Source organism: Microtus oregoni, unplaced genomic scaffold (assembly GCF_018167655.1).
Source record: "Microtus oregoni isolate MIOR12 unplaced genomic scaffold, Mior012 000008F_ref0000371, whole genome shotgun sequence".
Lineage (NCBI taxonomy): Eukaryota > Metazoa > Chordata > Mammalia > Rodentia > Cricetidae > Microtus > Microtus oregoni.
This window is the reverse complement of record NW_024543067.1, coordinates 25,725,997-25,745,217: the sequence shown is the minus strand read 5'-3', so window position 1 is coordinate 25,745,217 and position 19,221 is coordinate 25,725,997. Positions and strand designations below refer to the sequence as shown.

At 46.2% G+C, this 19,221-nt stretch overlaps 1 protein-coding gene across 1 annotated transcript in view; it reads right to left on the bottom strand.

Moving 5' to 3' along the window:
• The window catches only part of Tmem123 (transmembrane protein 123), a 36,488-nt gene extending 23,209 nt beyond the window's left edge, over positions 1-13,279 (bottom strand). Inside the window, exons 1-2 of the mRNA XM_041657823.1 lie at positions 13,029-13,279; positions 9,576-9,632 (exon numbers count right to left, since the gene is read on the bottom strand). Coding sequence (XP_041513757.1) covers positions 9,576-9,632; positions 13,029-13,131 — 160 coding nt within the window. The 5' untranslated portion in view covers positions 13,132-13,279. The remainder of the gene's footprint in view (positions 1-9,575; positions 9,633-13,028) is intronic.
• Between the last annotated feature and the right edge of the window lie 5,942 nt (positions 13,280-19,221).

Here is a 19,221-nt window from a genome sequence, read left to right as displayed (position 1 = left end):
TTAATTGGTCACACCTAAGAAAAGTAGTCAGTGCATGAAAATCTGTATGTGGGACTTCCCTCTGTATGCCACGAATATGTTTTATTACCATTGGTTAATAAAGAAGCTACTTTGGATGTAGTTGGCGCACATTGGCGGGACATTTTGTAATCAGAAACTGCTCATTCGTTTCCCAGCCACCCAGATGTGAATAACAGCACAGAAACTGTATTAATTACAACTCAGTTTGACCAATAGCTTAGACATATTTGTAGCTAACTCTTAAATTAACCCATTTCTATGGTTACTGTGGCTTACCAGTAAGGTTTTGGCTGGTGGCTTTCTCCTTCAACAGCTACGTGGCGTCCTTCTGACTCCACCTACTCTATATACCTCTTCCAGTCTGGCTATATTCTTTATGAGAAGGAAAATTTATAATCACCATGTGCAAATGCTGGTGCTGTACTTATTGTTGCTAAACAACACTGAGAGCCCCTCCCCCTTTTCAATAGAAAAGGAAGAATAAAGAAAGCTTGTTGCATAATGTTTAAAAAAAGTTCTTCCCAGGGAGACGGCAGCTGAGTGGGAGTCTGTCTCCCCCGCTCTCACAGTGAACAGCTATCCCTGTGTCTTCGTGCTAAGGAAATCGGGGCATTAGTTTTGAAACAGCTAATTATAATCAAGGCGTATTTCTTTCAAGCTTTGTGGGGAAAAAAACCCAAAAATCACAAATCAAGACTAGTAGGTAAAACCCCAAAAGTAGTACACAAGGCACCAAAACATACTACCACAATGACTGTAAGAGAAACAGGAAACACAACACTAGAAAACCAGTTGTAAAACAGCTAGACTCAGATCCTACGTAGCAATAGTAACCTTGCATGTAAATGCATTAAATTAAATTAGAATTAAAAGACAATGATTAAATTTGAGCAGAACCCCAAATCTCTATCATTTTTTTTTTTTAACAAAAAACTAATTTCAACTGTTTGGGCACATATAAAACAACAGTATACAGCATCCCATGAAAACGGCATCTAAAGCAGTGGGTAGCATTGTGGGCAGAATATGCTACAACAAAAGCAGTACAAATAAATATGGCCACTATACAAGGATGGGCGATTCGGTCCAGCAAGAGGAATTAACAGACTGAATACACATGCACTCCACACTGGAGCTTCCCGATACCAAAGGGATATATCAGGAGGCCCTGTGGAGATAAAATTTCAACCTTAGTTGACAACTTTAGCACTCCACTGTCAGAGACAGACAGGACACTAGTGTCTGGGTCTCAACCCAGGGGAAAAAAAGCAAGAACGTCAAAGAGGTAGCTGCATGCCCGTCTTTACTGTAGCTATTCAGTAATGCGAAGCACTCAGCTGCACAGCTGCTGATGACAATGTGCTGTGTACTCAAAACAAAAGGCCATCCAACATAAGACATCCTGACCATCCTGACACGGATGGACCGAGGAGCACGTTTAGTGAAATAAATCAGAAACTGAGAGAGAAGCACCGTTGAACGCGTACCCGTGCACGCACGCACGCACGCAGGCAGGCAGACAGACGCACAAGCACACGTACGTGGAATCTAAAGTTTGGTCTTAAAGTTCAAGTGTGGTAATGAGCACTAGAAGTCCCAGCCACTCTAGAGATTATGGTATGGTAGGCCACATGAGACCACAATCTGGAAAAACAGGCAGACTTCGGAACAAAAAGACAAAAAGCAAAACAAAACAAAGGTTACTGCTCTTGAAAATGACTGGATTTCATTTCAGAGCACCTACTGGGGTAGCCCACAACCACCAACTCCAGCTCAAGGGATCCGGCACTCCCTTCCGGGCTCCATGGGCACCTGCACTTGCAGTAAACACATAACTAAAAATAAAGTGACTTTTTCAAATGTCGATTCTGTGGTCCCTGACATGAGGATGGAAGGGTTCTTGGAAAGTGGAGGGCACTAAGACACATGCAAGGAGCCAGAGTTTGCTGGTTTCACTGGAGCTCGCCCATGGAGAGAAAGGAAAGGAGAACTGGTCAGCAGGGAGACTCAGTGGGTAAAGAAAGGGCTTGTCTAGTTTTTCTTTCTTTTTTTGCAGAGTATGTTTATGATAATTTTTTTCAAAGAGCAACTGTAGTGGCATTTAAATTATATTTTAATAAATAAAGACTTCCTAAAGATCTGAGAGTAAAAGAGCCTCTCTAGTTGCCTTACAGACCAGATTATGGTAACATATACCTTAACCCCAGTAGCCACACTAGTTGCCATAGAAATCGAGTGGTGTGTGCCTTTGATCCCAGTGATGCACACCTTTAATCCCAGCCCTAGAAAGGAAGATAAGACTGGGGGGGCGGGGGGACACAGCTCTCAGACGCAGTCTCTTTCTGAGATTCCAGGACACAGGATCACCATTTCAAATTGAGGTGGAGGTAAGAGCCAGTGGCTGGCTGTTTTGCTTTTTGGATCTTCAGGTTAAACCCCAATTTCTGACCAAGAGTTTTTTATTAATTGTGCTTTAAGCAATCATTGAACAGTCATCTAAAATTACTTTTTTTCTTAAAGTATGAAAATGGCATTAGTGTTACAGTTTTGAAAGTCTTCACGAGCCTTCTTTCCAGCCCCTATCATGTTACCAGCTTCAGAGCAGGTGCTCTTAAGCTTGGCCGGAAGTTGTTAGAATTACTGATCCTGGTGCTAATTATGTTTACCCTAGAACAAGTTCCAAATAATTCAAAGTCATATTTGTTTTCTCCCTCTCTCTCCTTATTCTGTCACAAAAGTACTAATGGGGATGAGCTAGCTTTGCAAAGGTTAGACTTGACATTTCACAACATTTCATGGCTCGCCCTGAACAGGAGCCAACCTCTCTGTATTCTCTCTAACTTCCCAGTTTCAGTTCTGAAACTCCAAGGACACCTTACCTTCCTACCAACGTTCCCCGTATTCTCTTGACATCAGACCGAACAAGTTAGCCAGTAATGTAAAATATTGGTGCAGCTGCTCTTACTGCTCTCATGCCTCTTAGGTGGGGTGTCAGGTCTGTTTCAGAGGCTTCAATGCAGTGGCCACCACCAGGCAACGTTCTCTAAAACCCAGCAAGGAAACAAATCCCTGCTTACCAAATACTGTCAGCTGTACTTCCTTCACCCTCCAGTTATGATGGCCACACTGAGCATATACTTATGCAGAGACCACTGAGGAGGAGGAGGCCCCTCAGTCACTGCTGGGGGCAGTGCTTCTCCACTTCAGCTCCACAGTGGAGTGTTTCAGTGTTATGCTCTCTCTCGCTCAGATTTCACGGGCCCCAACTGGCACCAGGATCAGTCTTTCTAACAACTTTCAGCGAGATTGAGAGCCCCTACTCTGAAGCTGGTAACACGATATGGGCTGAAGAGAAGGCTCAAGAGTCAAGACTGCTGTGGTGCTTCAATAAATGACCCTCAAAAATCTAAAATGGTTGAAATACACTTAAGGAAATGCTCAACATCCTTAGCCATCAGAGAAATGCAAATCAAATGTAAGATTCCATCTTACACCTGTAAGAATGACCTGGATCAAAAACACTGATGACAACTTATGTTGCAGAGGTTGTGGGGTAAAGGGAACACTCCAGCATTGTTGGTGGGAGTGCAAATTGGTATAGCCCCCTTGGATATCAGTATGGCAATTTCTCAAAAAATTAGGAAACAACTTTCCTAAAGACCCAGCAATATCACTTTTGGGTATATACCCAAAGTGTAACATGGAGGGGGGCCTGCATGTTGTTGGGGTTTTTGTCCCGCCCGGTATCCCACAACTGTTTAGCACCAAAGAAATCCATAAATTATAAGTTGATTGGCCCATTAGCTCTAACCTCTCACTGGCTAACTCTCACATCTTGATTAACCCATTTTCCTGATCTATGTTAGCCATGTGGCTCAGTACCTTTTTTCAGTGGGGCAGATCACATCCTGCTGCTTCGGTGATCTGGGTAGGAGTGGGAGGAATCAAATTCCTCCTTCCCAGAATTCTCCTGTTCTCATTGCATCATTTCTTCTTCCCGTCTGGTCTTCCCGCCTATACTTCCTGCATGGCCAATCAGCGTTTATTTAAAACATGATTGACAGAATACAGACAATTCTCCCACACCACCAAAGGATGCTCAATCATGCCAAAGGACATGTGCTCAACTATGTTCATAGCATTATTTATCATAGCCAGAACCTGTAAACAACCTAAAAGCCCCTTGACCGAAGAATGGGTAAGAAAAACATGGTACATTTACACAATGGAGTACTACACAGCAGAAAAAAATGACATCTTGAAATTTGTAGGCAAATGGATGGATTTAGAAAACAACATATTGAGTGAGTTAACCTAGACCCAGAAAGACAAATATCATATGTACTCACTTATAAGTGGCTTTTAGACATAAAGCAAAGAAAAACCAGCCTACAATTCACAATTTCAGAGAACCTAGACAACGAAGAAGACCCTAAGAGAGACATATATGGATCTAGTCTACATGGGAAATAGATAGAAAAAGACAAGATCTCCTCAGTAAATTGGGAGCATGGGGACCATGGGAGAGGTAGGGAGGAGCAGAGAAAAATGTATAGCTCAAGAAAATTAATTAAAAATTTTAATTAAAAAATTTTAAAAATTAAAAAAGACACTGCACTTAAAAAGAAAAAGAGAATGACCTTCAAAGGCTCATATATTTGAATGCTTAGTTATCAGGGAGTGGCACTATTTAAGAAGGATTAGGAGGCATGGCCTTGATGGAAGAAGTGTGTCATTGGGGGTGGCCTTGGAGGTTTTGGAAGCTAGCTCACACCTGGCTCTGCATGCTTGTGTCTCTCTCTCTCTGCTCTCAGCTAGTTCTCCAACACCACACCTGCCTACTGCTATGCTCTTTGCCATGCTCATAATGGACTAAGCCTCTGACACTGTAAGCAAGCCCCCAGTAAATGCTTTCTTTTACACGAGCTGCCTCAGTGTCTCTGAACAGCAATAAAGTGGTGACTGAAACAAGAGCTTACTGCTCTTTGAGACGACCTAAGTTCAGTTCCTAAATCCAGAGAATGTGACTCCCTTTCTGGCCTCCATGGATAACTGCAGTCATGTGTGCAGTCACATAGACACATAAGTAAGTAAGTAAAGACTGCAGCAAGTTGTGAAGTTTATGTTAAAGCTAGAGAGTGATGGGTGGTCTGACTGACAGATTGGGTAATCTAACTGTCCAGGAGTCAAAGGGCCACAGATCCACATGAACCCTTTTTAGTGAGTGCTCACTGGGGAAGTGGAAACTGCCACTGCCCAGTCACCTCTGCTTCTCCCAGATAGTGGAGTACAGTAAGAGGAGTCTCTTTCCTCTCTAGTCTGTTGTGAACTCCCAGTGTTCAACTTTAAGCTCACCCTTTGAAATGATCTGCAAATGCGGAAGTGAAGCATCTCACCACTGACCCAAACAATAAGACATCTGAGCTCAGAGCACCAGCCTGCATCCCTGCTCCCACCCTCTGTACCCGACAATCAGCAGAACACCTGTGCAGGCTCCCCACCTGCCCTGGCCCACAGGATTTGCACTCACTCAACAGGTTCCTAACCATGAACCCTGCTCCTTGAAATGTCAATCAAATATGTGATTGCCCACATGAGCTTTCCCATGGCTTCTGGCTGCATTATAATCAATTTCAAACTCCAGGGAGACTGTAGCAACTCTCTGGGACAGCCAACATTTCCTAGCGTCCTCAGGCTGGTCTCAGGCGCCCGACACAGCATATCAGCTGTTTTGTTTGGGTTTTTTCTTTCATTCTTCTTCTCCCTTCTCTCCCCTTTCTTGGGGGTAGCAAGGAAACTCTGTTCAAAGCAAAGGTCATAAACTAATAAGAGTTGAGGAGGGGTTGTGTGATCTGAATATATCCAAGAAAAAACTTTTCAACAAGAGAAAAATGGCACAACAAAAAGAACTGCCCACACTACCCCTTAGTGAGCAGCTCTGCTTCTGCTCCAGAAAAGGAAGCCTCACAACAATCGGGGTTCTAAAGTACTCTTTCTTGTCCACCAGTCTTGACTGTGTAGCCCACTCTGGCCTGTACTATTTTTTTTTTTTGCTCTGAATAAAGTAATTTTGCTTCTTTTGTAAAAAGAAACACCCCACCCCTGCAAAAAAGAAAGAAAAAAAAATGAAAGAAAGATAAATGTTGTAGGATGCAGTAAACAGCCAACACCACTCCTTGAGGTGTTTATTTTGTGTGGGCCACGAGTAAGCAAATGTGGAAGGAGTGCAGGGCCATGCGGCTCGGAGCTCCCATTCCTCAAACAGTATGCCCACGAATTGCGGCTGGAAAAGAACTGAACCCCAAACAGAGCACCTTTAAAATCGCGTATCTACTCATGGTGTGCTACAGCTTTGACCTACCATGGACTGACTGAGTTATGCCCCAACTTACACACTTTTTTTTATAATGAGACCTCACAATCTATTATTTTAGCAACTTTCAAGTATGAACCATTGTTATTGGGCTGACAAGATGGCTCAGCTGGTAAAGGTGCTTGCTTGCCAAGCCTGACACCCCGAGTTCCATCCCCAGGACCCTCATGATGGATAGAGAGAACTCTCTCCTATACGGTGCCCTCTGCAACCTGTGGACACACACACACAAACTAAAATACCTCAAGTAATGATGTTAGCTATTTACTATAACTTATAAAATTTCCACATGAGCCATGAATTACAAAAGGAAAAGGGTGGGGGGAGGCACAGATAAACCAGCTACAACAAAAAAGTAACCCACTTAAAAAAGCTTAAAGTGTCGATGTGTATAGCACTTCTGGTGGCTTCAAACATGCCAGGTGCAATTCAGGCCCTAATTACAGCTGCAGTGCATTACAGACAGAGCCACGGAGAGGGAAGCCGGGCAGTCGTATCATTCTTGCTGAGGTGCCTGAGAGTGCAGTGGGCTAGACTCCCTGACAGATGCCACAGAAGAGCGAGCTCTCGCTTTGTGAGAAAAAGAACCTGAGAAGTTAACAGAGTTGCCAGGACCCGCTGCTGGCCTCCTAGTTTCTGACAGCTAACATGGAAGCGTTTTCTCCCCAGTTTCTGTGCACAATGGCACAACGGAAGCGCAGACACCCCTCCAAGCCCCCCCCCCCCAAGTCCTCCTATGCCTCCCCCCCCCCCCACGTCCCACCAATACTCCTTGGAGGAAGAGGCTCACTCCTGCCTCAGAATACCTGCAACACAAAGCCTGTGTTAGTTAGTTGCTTCTGCCCAGAAGGTTCTCTTCCCTGGTGTGGATAGGACTGGCTCTCTCCTGTCTTCTTATCTCACCTTAAATCAGTCCACTGTACAGGTCTACTTACACTGAAGAACCTGAAGCAGACCTTGTGGCCAGTCTCCACCATATTGCCTATTTATGATTTTTGTTTTGCTTTCTGTTTTTTCGAGACAAAATTTCTCTGTAGCTTTGGGGCCTGTCCTGGAACTAGCTCTGTAGACCAGGCTGGCCTCAAACTCAGAGCTCCGCCTGCCTCTGCCTCCTGAGTGCTGGGATTAAAGGCATGTGCCACCACTGCCAGGGTCTGTTAATGTATTTTACCCTCTTTTATCAACATCCAAAACCATCTATAGTTCTTTACTTCTTTACATTCCCTCGCCTCCCTTGATGGAACATTCACGACAGCAAACTCAGATCTGTTTCATTTACTAAATGCCTTGTGCCTGAAACAGCACCAAGCCGAGTGGGTAACCCAAATATCCATCTGGCTCAGCAAGTGGGCATACAATGTACAATTACTGCACTCCACAATCTGTGAGGAAAATCTTTGGACTCACACATTATTGCAATCTTAAATGCAAGCACACAACATGAATGTGATCAGCAGGGTGAAGAGTTGAGCAGGCTGAGTCTGAACTGGCTTTGCACGCCAGTTAGAAAACTCCTTCCCACACAGAATCTTGCTATAATTCCTTCCTCCCCTAATAGCTCCTCTGTTTTGCTTTTTAAAAAAATCATTTTAGTTATAATTGTGTGTGTGTACGTGTGTATGTGTGCATACGCACAGGCGCACACAAGTGCAGGTGCCTGCTGAGGCCAAAGGCATTGTATTCCCTGGACTTGGTGTACAGGTGAGTGAGTCACCTGATATGGGTGTTGGGAAATGAACTCCGGGTCTCCATTGAGACGAGCAACAAAAGCTCTTAACTGCTAAGTCATCATCTATAAACATAACAAAATATTAAGCAAAAATAACACAGATGGAGGGTGACAAAGGAAGAGGTAGAGGTCAACCACTGGCCTTCACACTATACACTGGCGAATGGTGAAAACACCTGTGCACGCACACGCAGAAAACACACACACACACACACACACACACACACACACCATTGGCCTTCACACTATACACCGGCGAACGGTAAAAAACACCTGTGCACGCACACGCAGAAAACACACACACACACACACACACACACACACGGTTTCCTTCCCCCTAAAATAAGCCAACAGGAAAAGACAGCCACCTACCAGCCTAATAACAACATATCTGTAAAACACTGAGCTCCCCATGGTAATGACTACTACAGTTGTTGATAATTTATCACCCAGTTGATAAACACTAATAGACTTGGAGCATCTTTCTAGTCCTTTTCTCCCCCATGGAAAGTTTTCTGTGATTTTGCTACACATGCTGGAATTCAGCACAGTCACCACTACGATCAGAACAGAAGCTTAGCTATGATTGCCCAGACATCAGCAGGAGAGGCAGCACTAATGAGATCAAAGCACAAAAGCGTGAGGCTGACCCACAGGACACCCTCCATGGTCCGGTGTGGGTGCTGTACGTCTCTAATCCCAGTCCCACAAGGTGGAGGCAGAACAGTGAACTTGAGAGAAACCCAAGCTACGTTGCATGACATGGTTAAATAAAGTAATAAACAACAACAACGCAACAACACAACTCAGCTGAGAAGTTGTCTCAATCAGACTGGCCTGTGAGGAACTTTCTTGATTAATGGCTGATGTAGAGGGCACAGCCCACTCTTGGCAGTGCCCTCCCTGGGCAGGTGGTCCTGGGCTGTATCAGAAAGCAAGCTGAGCAAGCCACAAGAAACAAGCCACTGAAGAGCATCCCCCATGGGCTCTGCTCCAGGTCTTCAGCCCGAGCCCCTGCCCTGAGTGATGGGGTATGACCTGAGAGCTGGAAATGAAACAAACCGTGTCATTTTTGGCCATGGACTTTTATCACAGCAACTGGAAGCAAGCTAGAAGAGGGTTCTCGCATATTCCAGGCTGCCCTGAAGTCCCTATGTGGCTGAGGATAACCTCGAACTCCTAGTCTTCCTGCATACACCTCTCAAGGGCCAGGATTACAGGCACCCAGTTTTCCCATATGTTTTCAGTACCCACACCTTTGCTAGACTAACAGCAACAATCAAGTGAACCATGACCTGCTAAAGCCTATAACAGGCAATCCTTTGCACAGGCTCCAGGGATTCGCTTGAGAGGAGCTTGTGGTTAAGGCAGGTCCTGCAGCAGCTTGAACACACTCCCTGGCTAGCAGGCTACAGCCTAGATGGACGGAATGCCTGAATCTTTAAAGCTTACCTGTGACGTTAACATGGGAGGGCAGCAGAGGCACAGAGTGATTTCCACTTGGAGAGCCTATAAATAAAGAGAGTAAAGTATATTCAACATCCAACTTGGGACACAGCATAAGCCCTCTGCCTTTCAGTGAAGGGTTTAGGACTCCAAGGAGGGTGCACACTGAAGCCAACTGCCTGACTGTCTTTGTGTGAGAGGTCAGAGATGCTTCATCATGGGCCCTGAGGAGGAGTGCGGAATGTGTCCCTTACAGATGCCGCCAGGTTGATGAGCAGTCCATTGTACATACAGTCCGGCTCTCTCTGCTTCCTAGGCTGCAGCGGGAGGGGAGAGGGTCTTGCATTTTGAAATAACTGTGAGCTTGAAGAAAATGAGAGGCCATTTAGTACATGTGTGTTCATCAGACATATAGTCCACATCTAGCCAGATACTGGGTCTGTAAGCGTGGGTGCAGTATGCAGATGAAGGGGCGGGGCACTCACAGCTGGGGAGGGGCAAGGCCTCAGGATGGCAGAGGCATGGCAGAGGGGAGGTTCTGCTTGTAACACTGTTGCTATGGAAAACGCTGGGTTTGAGGCTGCACTGTTGGGTCTTTCTCCATAACAAATCTTCACACAGTGCTCACCATGTGCCACCCTCTGGTGATGTCAGCTAAGCCCTGGTGGTGTGGACCCTAGAAAGACTCTTTGTTTATGGGTGCCTCCATTCTTCTCACCACTAGCACCCCTCCTTCCACTCGGTGCAGAGATAACATCTCTTATTTTTCAGGGAAGATCTCAGAAGGACTTTTAATTTGGGGAGCGGGGGAAGCAGCATTTTAGTGGTTTACTTTGGAATCCACGTAAAGCCTACAACCCACGAGGGAAGAGAGCTCAGGTGATACCATTGTTGTTCCTGTTGCACAGAGACCAGCCCTACTGGGGGCACTCACAAAGTAAAGAGACACAAAGGCGTTATTTATGGTTCTCACACAACCCACTCCCAACAAAGAAACACAAAGAAAAACCAGCAACAACAACTTTGAAATATTAACCAACTGTTAAATGCATTTCTTATGCATTCCTCTGGATGGAACCATCACCCAGAGAGGAGGAACTCAGACAGGTCCCGATCAATTCAGAGACAATGCAAGTATCTGGCAGTGGCCAACAACAGTAAGTGCTGGGGGGGGGTGGGGGGGGCGGGGCGGTGGTAGGTTCCCTTCACCTCAGCCTCCTGGGAATTCTATGATGGCTGGAGCACTGCTCTGCAGTGTGACAGGGACTGAGGCCCAGAAAAAGCTGCTCAGGTCCTTAGTGGGTCTGGATGTAGATCAGGCTGATTACTTCCAAAGCCTGCGTAAATCTGTGTCTCTCCTCTCCTTTATCTTCCTGGTGTTACACGGATGCTCTATATAGCACTGGACATCTTGGCACTCACTATGCAGAACAAGACAGCCTGGAACTCCACAGAAATCAACCTGTTTTTGTTTCTGGAGTGCTGGGATTAAAGATGTGTGCCACCGTGCAAGGCAGAATAATACTTGAAAACTAGAAGTCCCATGACATTGTTTTCTGTCTTCCACAATATTCTGGACAGCACTGTGGAATGAAAACTACCATCAGCTGATGTGGCTTGGTGACGAAATGGCTGAGCCTGGGTTCTGATCTGAAGGCAAACATACATTAATTACTGGCTTTACTGTAAATAAGATAGCTTACCTGGAAGTCTCAGACTTCTCAGCTATAAAATGGAGATGGTATATAAGGATCCTTAGGGGATTTACAGGTCTTAATTTAGCATAGTGGTGGCAGTGGGGAATATGACAGAGAATGTACCTAGCAAATATCAGCCATGTTTCAGAAAGGCTGCAAAAAATTGTATTGTAATGCTGCTTATCTAATCACACATGGCATGCAAAGACTAGAACAGGAACTTGGTTTTGTTTTTGAGTTGTTTATAAATTTTAGAGATAAGGTCTCTCTTTGTAGCTCAGGCTGGCCTTAAACTCAACCTTCCTGCCTTGCTCATTCCTTTGAAGTGCAGGAACTACCAGAGGGCCTGGTCCTGTTGACGACACTTTTAGCAGCATTTACAGTGACAGTCTTAGAACTGAACTCACTGCTTCTACTAGTTCATGACACCAGGGCATTAGAGCATTTCAAGTTTTCCAAATAGCACTAACCTCTCTAGTGAGGCATTCATAAACAGAGCGTAGTGAGAAAGTCGAACAACAAAAATGTGTTCTGAGAGCAAAAGCTAGAAAAAGGGCACTCACTTTCCTCTAATCAGTACCACATGAGAGGAAACATACAAAGCAGGCAGTTAGAGAAAATGAAGGCCTCCTTCCATAAACATTAGCATAATATTTGATGTAAGACAGAGCACCGACCAATTTTACTGTTCGTTCTTTCCTTAACCCATCTCAGAATTAGGTCTGCATCTCCGGTTTCTCATAGGTACAGATCAAAAGAGTGATGAAACCCTGTAAGGCCCGGATTTGGGAAGCTGAGTTAGAAGGTCAGCAGTTCAAGGTTATCTTCAGCCACAATAGAGTTCAAAGCCAGCTAGGGCTACGGTGTTACTAGACCTGCCTTAACAAAACAGAATGAAATTCAGCACAACAAACAAACAAGGTTGCTTAATTCACCCGGATTATTCCAGCAAAAGCAGGCGTTGGGCTCAAACCACCTGCTTAAGTAAACTGACTGGTTATCTTTTCATAGATGAGACTAAGAAACACACACCAGATGGACAGAACTGAAAAACACAAAGCCCGTGGTCGGTCACTTACGAACTTAGCGACTAGACCATAGCGACTGGGCTCTAGGTGATAAGGGCAAACAGAATTCTCACAGACTCAGAGTTCTTCTCAAAGTGTCTAAAAGGTCAAGGTCCCGAAGGGAAACAAAATTCCCTACACTGAAGGCTGACAACATCATTTTGTTATGGCTTTAATGACGTGGGCTCCAGACAACAGAGACCTGGAGGTTGCTGCGCAGGTGGCTTGCAGCTCTAGAGAGGCCTCGGTCCGGCATAAGCCTCACCTGCGCGGGGGAACAAGGGGTGCACACACGAGGCTCCCACTCAGCCGCACTGGCCCTGGAAGCCAACTTGTAGCGTCTGGGGGACCTCCAGCTGGAAGCCGTGTGGGTATTTGAAAGCCGGATTTGTTTCTGCAGCAGTCAGTGGGCATATTTCAATCCACAGGTCTTTCTACCAGTCACAGAACTCCAGGGAAACCTCGGCAGAGGGGCCATCCCAGGGAAACTCAACAGGTTACCCGCACCGCGCGGGCCTGCCGCCCCTAAGCACGGAAGAGCCAGAGTCTCGATCGGCAGGTGGCCCCGGGGAACTGGGGAAACCCGCCCCAGCCGCAGTTCCCCTACGCCCGCGGAGCCGGGAACTTTCCACGCGGACGCCGGACGTGGAGAAGCAGGCCGCCCCAGCGCGCTTCCTCCCGGCCGGCGGACTCACCCTGAGGGTCCTCACCGTCCGCCGCGGCCCCCGGCAGCGCCAGCACCTGCAGCGCGCCCAGCAGCAGCAGCAGCAGCAGCGCGGCCCGCGCGCACAGCGCCATTGTTCCCAGGGCCCCTGAGCGCCCGCAGCAACCGCAACCGCACCGCGCCCAGAGCTGCCCTCCGCGCACGCGACCGCTCCGCGCCCCCTTCCGCCGCGTACCGCTCCCCGGCAGCCGCAGCCGCCGCCGGTCCCCCCCAATGACCAAATACGGCGCGGGCCGGCTGGGGCGGGGCCTGGGCGTGGTCCAGAGGGGGCGGGGCCGGGAAAAGCGGCCGAACCAGAAGGGGCGTGGCTCTTCGAATCGAATGAGGCCGAGCTAAGAAGGGGCGGGGCGCTCGGAGGCGGGCGAGGGCGTGGCCTGCCAGCCCGGGCGTGGGCGGGACTGGATGCTGGGACCGCGGCGCCCCTCTTCTCAGCCACTGGCCGCCAGTGGTCTTTCCCGACGTCCGGAAGACAGGCTTTGTACAGTTTTCGGGTGGGGATTGGAGCGCGTGCGGCGAGTGGCAGGCTGGACGGCTGCAGAGGAAGCCCCTTAGAGAAGTGTAGAAAGGTCAGATTCTACGTAGGAAGTTCAAAAGTTAACATCACGATCTTCAGACTTAAGTTGCGTCTCCTTTTTTCGACGTATGTGCAGAAACAACTCGTAGAGTGGGTGGTTCGGCTCACAGAACTGTTGGAAACTTGGCACCTACAACCTGCCCCTCTTTGCATGGAGTCCGCCGACCTGGTTCAGGACAGCTTGTTGTAATCCACCTTTTCGGCAAAAATCCCTCTTAAGCCAATGCTCCCAAAGACTGTTTTGATTCCTCCCAGAACTCTAAAATCATATATAACTGGTGCAGACTCCTCAACTAATGTCGAAGACAACGAGGGCATTGCAGCTGTCTCATGCCTGGCCTGATTCAGGGCACTTTGAAGATAGGTTAACAATCTTGTTATGAGAGATACTTTTGACCATTAGCAAAGCTTATCAGTTATAGATTGTAGCGCACCATGCCCGTCTGCGCTCTATACGATACCATTCAGTTCGTGAGCTGGGCAAGGGGTTGGAGATTGAAACACACAAAGACACACAGACAGACACGGGTCATCCTTGAAACAGGAATGCCCCCTTTATTGTGTTCAGGGGCAGTTTATATAGGGATAGCCACGCCCCAGCCAAACCTACCAGAAATCATTCCCCTGCTGTCAGGAACTCCCGAGGGTCTAGTGCTCTCAGAGCAGCTGCAGGCTGTCTCAGAGCAGAGGAAAACAAGTTGTTTACAAGAAATTCAGGATCTTGGGGTTCACTGCTCCCAACAATAGATGTGTCTTGATCATGGATGAACTAGCTTGATCTCCTCTTCATTTGCAAGACTTATACCCGAGGTTGCAATCAGCCAACCAGAAAATACCTGCGTCTACCACAGGCTTAAAAAAAAAAATAGCCTGGTCTACTAAGTGAGTTCCAGGACAGCCAGAGCTGTAACAGAGAAACCCTGTCTCGAACAAACAATACAGTTGTATGTTTAGGATTTGGAGGTTCTGTTATTGAAGAATCTGACCTTGGGAATAACAAGTGCTTCCAGACTAGGAAGGAACGTCCCCACACCCACCACAAAAAGGTGAAATTCAGTGTCCAGAGTGGTGACATACAGAGGTGGTGTATTGGGGAGGTCAGGAGAGCAGAGTTTGTGGAGGGGGAGAAGGGAGAGTGGAAGGGGAGAGAGAGAGAAGAGAAGGGGAGGGAAGGAGGAGGAGAACATGAGAGAACAGGATGGTTGAGATGAGGGAAGGACAGAGAGAGAGAGCAAGGAAAGAGACAGCTTGATTGTGGGAGCCATTATGGGGCTTGTGTGTAAAACCTGGCCCCAGGGAAATTCCCAGGAATCCTCAAGGATGACCCCAGCTAAGGCCCTAAGCACTGGTGGAGAAGGTGCCTGACCTGGTCTTCCCCTGTAATCAGATTGATGAGTACCTTAATTTTCATCATAGAACCTTCATCCAGCAACTGATGGAAGTAGATGCAGAGATCCACAGCTAAGCACTGGGCTGAGCTTCTGGAGTCCAGTTCAAGAGAGTAAGGAGCGATAATATGAGCAAAGGGTTCAAGATCGTAATGGGGAAATCCATAGAAACAACCGAGCTGAGCTAGTGGGAGCTCACTGACACTGGACTGACAGTGAGGGAACCAGCATAGGACCAAACTAGGCCCTCTGAATGTGGGTGGCAGATGTGTGGTTGGGGCAGTCTTTGTGGCCACTTGCAGCGCAACCAGGATTTATTCCTAGTGCATGAACTGGTTTTTGGAACTCATTCTTTTTGGAAGGATACCTTGCTCAGTCTAAAAAGAGAGGGGAGGGCCTCGGTCCCACCTCAGATTGATGTGTCAGACTTTATTGACTCCCCGTGGGAGCCTTACTCTTTCTGAGGAGTGGATGGGGGGGGGGGGGCTGGGCGTTGCGCCCAGATTACGACCACCAGAGAGGCCCAGACTGTAATAAGCAAGGTTTAATCAGCATAATACAAACATTTTTGGAACTCATCTCCATCCCCGTTGTAGTGAGGTAGAGAGGAGTTGTATCTCCTCTGTGGGGTAAGCTTTTAAAGGCATAACAACAAAGAGACTCTTTGAAGCTGCTTTGGCATGGGTGCAAGGACCTTTGCTCCCTCCTATTTTGCTAAGTCAGCTTTTTCCTTGTTCTTAGAGCAAGACCACTGTTCTTGAGTTAGGCCATCTTTATCAGCCTGTACCAGGTGGCTGTCTGAGCTGAGCTAAGTGACCTTGTGCTCGGAATCTCCCGGGTGGGAGAGGGGAAGGCCATATCTCCCTGGGAAAATATTTTGCTAGAAAATTTCTTCTTGCCCCTTTGAGAATAAGGGGGTGAGGGTCCTACAATGGGGAGGTAGGGGGAGAGGGAGGAGGGGAGGGAATAGGAACTGGGATAGGTATATAAAATGAGAAAAGATCATTAAAAAATAAATGAATTAATAAAAAAAAACAATGAAATTAGGGCCTCATGAAAGTGGCCTGAGGGAAATTTCCATGCACCCTCACTCACCCACTACCCCCATTCCCACTACTATGAAGAAACAGTAAAACAGTCTATGATACCAAGGATGCTGAACAGACATCAAATCAGTAGTGTAAGTTCCAAGTCCCTGTCTCTGGACTCCATCTTTGGAGGCCCTATCCCTGTGCCCGCTAAGCCTTGACCCTTCCCCGGAGGAGTGTCAAGACAGCATTAAGCCTGGATAGTTTTTAATTTGGCTTGTTGTGATTAGGCTTGATTGGTTTGCCAACAGAGTATTTGGTCTGAGGTGAGTCTAGGGCTTGAATGAATATAGCCCGTGACTTTCAGTTTGTATGTATGTTGGGGTATATTAACCAGTTGGAAATTAAACACACGCAGATTTTCAGTACTCATTGAAAAATTCCCTCTCAATACTATTCTACATGTTTTTACGTTTTATTATTTTCATTTGCATCTTTGTATTCTTTACTATATTTCTAAATTCCCACTCCTCCACTCTGGAAGAAGGTATTTTTGTCTAGGCTGCCCCCCGACATTCCTATAATAGAAATGTGAAGATTGTCAGAATCAAAATAGAGTTGTGGTAACCAAAAAATAAGTCTGAGAAGTTACAAAGAAAAGGATGTATACTAAGGAATTGCTTGATAGAAACCATCACAAAAGATTACCAGGATCACAAGCTTACACAGAAGCCACTAAGAATCTTATTCAAAAGGTGCTTTCGGCAAGCAAGTCTGTCTGATTTTCCACCCAGATTGATGCCACTCTTACTATCGTGGCAGAGGAGGAATGTTTCATGAGTAATGATGCCATCTATCCTTACCTCTTTAAGCAGTCCCCTAGCTGGTGCAGTAGCACATGCCTGGAATCCCAGCGTTTAGAAGACAGAAGCAGGAGAGGATTGCTGTGAATTCAAGGCCAATCTGAGCTACGTAGTGAGTTCCAGGGGACGTTGAACTGGATGTATAGTGAGACCCTGTCTCGGTCAAACCAGCCAGGAATGGAGGAGGCACAGTACTGTGGTCCCATCACTTGGGAGGCTGAAGGAGGATTGGGAATCCAGAGTCATCTCTAGCTTTAGAGAAAGTTTGAGGCCAGCCTGTACTACATCAAACTCTAACTCAATAAAGCAAGCAATCAACCAACCAGACAGAAAGATAAAACCTCCTGTTGCAACTTCACTGAATATGCCCACTTTGCTATGACACGTGCATTCCCATTGCAATGCTATTCTCATCATTATTCCTCGGTGACTTGATGGCTTCTTTTCAACAGAGGTTGGCATTTCTTTTGCACAAGATGCCTGCTGACCTTTTCCTCTATGCAGCTTTCTCTGCTCTCTCTAGATTCCCTTTACATCCCATCTTCAACCATCTGGGCAGCACACAGTGCCCCATCCTTCTTCTCATCCCTTCTAGGATCTCAAGAGCTACCCGAGCACCAACACTGAACAAGCTCTTCCTTCTCCCAGCTGACTACATATGCTGTGAGTCTTTGGCTTCATGAGATGGCTTACAAACTATGTATTGAATGACTAGCAGATGATGATTTATAACCTTATGGTATTTATAGTCTAGTGGCAAGAGAGATACTGATGGACCCCAATGAGGAGGTTAAAAGTGAGTTGGTGTTAGGGAGATGGTCCAGCCACTGAAGGGTCTATTCAAACATGAGGACCTGAATTCAAATGCTGAACACTCATGTAAAAACTGGGAATAATTACAGATGCCTCTAACCCTAGTGTTAGCAGGGGCAGAGACGAGTGGTTCCCCCTCCCCCGCTTGCAGACTAGACAATTGGTATACCTCTGGTTCAGTAGGACACTGTCTCAAAATAACTAAGTAACTAGATAGTAGAGACCGATAGAGGAAGATACTCAACATCTGGCCTCAACATATATGTGCACACACTTTCATATGCACACAAACACGTACAACTAGATATACACACAAAGCGGAAGGGGAACCTAGTAAATTCATTTCTATCACACCTACATTGTTATTTACCATAAAAGTCGAGTATATTAATCATGAATAAATGTGAACATTTAGGCTATAGCTACAGGAGAGTCTCAAAAATAATGATTCCATATGATTTACTTTCTCCATTTGTTTTAACTAGTGAAATATTTCATTGTTTTCACTAAGCATGCTACTGGGTGTCATTTGTTCTACTTAAGTATAAGAGAGTCCAAGCAGTTGTGGCATATGCCTTAAATCTCAGCATTGGGGAGACAGAGGCAAGCAGATCTCTGCAAGTTTGAGGCCAGCTTGGTCTACAGAGTGAGTTCCAGGATAGTCAGGGCTACATAGAGAAACCTGTCTTGAAATAACACACACACACACACACACACACACACAGAGAGGCTATTTTAATACTCAAATTATATATTAGATTAGTACTGTCAATCTTTGTTTTCTGAAATTCCTAATTCTGATGAATTTTTGTACAAGTCTACAAGATGATCATGATTAAAAACATCCTCCATAAAAACGTGGAAGGAAAGAACCAGGTCTACAAAGTTGCCCTCTGACCTACATATGCATGCCCCTAGCCATAAATAAAAAACTTTAAATTCACAATAAATACTAAAATATCCTTAAAAGACCAGACATGAAGTGTTTTCCACATAGGAACTGCAGAGGCTGCTCTTGCCACGATTGTACAAAAGACACAAAAATTTCATGTTTTCTCAGCAAGGCTTGTCTTAGTTGCCTGTCTCAGCACCGAATGAAAGCAACTTAAAGTAGGCTGTACTTTGGTTCACAGTTTGAGGGGCACGGTCTACTGTGAAGGGAGGTTGCATGTCCTCAGTCAGGAAGTAGAAAGACGAAGTTTGGTAGGGCCCATGTTCTCGTCCCTTTTAACTTTGATTCAGTCCAGGATCTCAGCCCAAAGGATGGTGCTACCCTTCAGGATGGGTCTGCCCTCCTTGAAACCTCTCAGGAAACACCTACACAAGACATGCCTAGAGGTCTACCTCCTAAGGGGGCCTAAGTCCAGTTGGCAATGAAGACTAGCCATCATACTTGCCTAAAAATTCACCATGGTTAGTTTTATTTAAAAAGATGCTGGGTTTGGGGGTCTGCATATCTGTGATCACAGCACTCAGGAAGTGTAGATGTTAAAAGCTA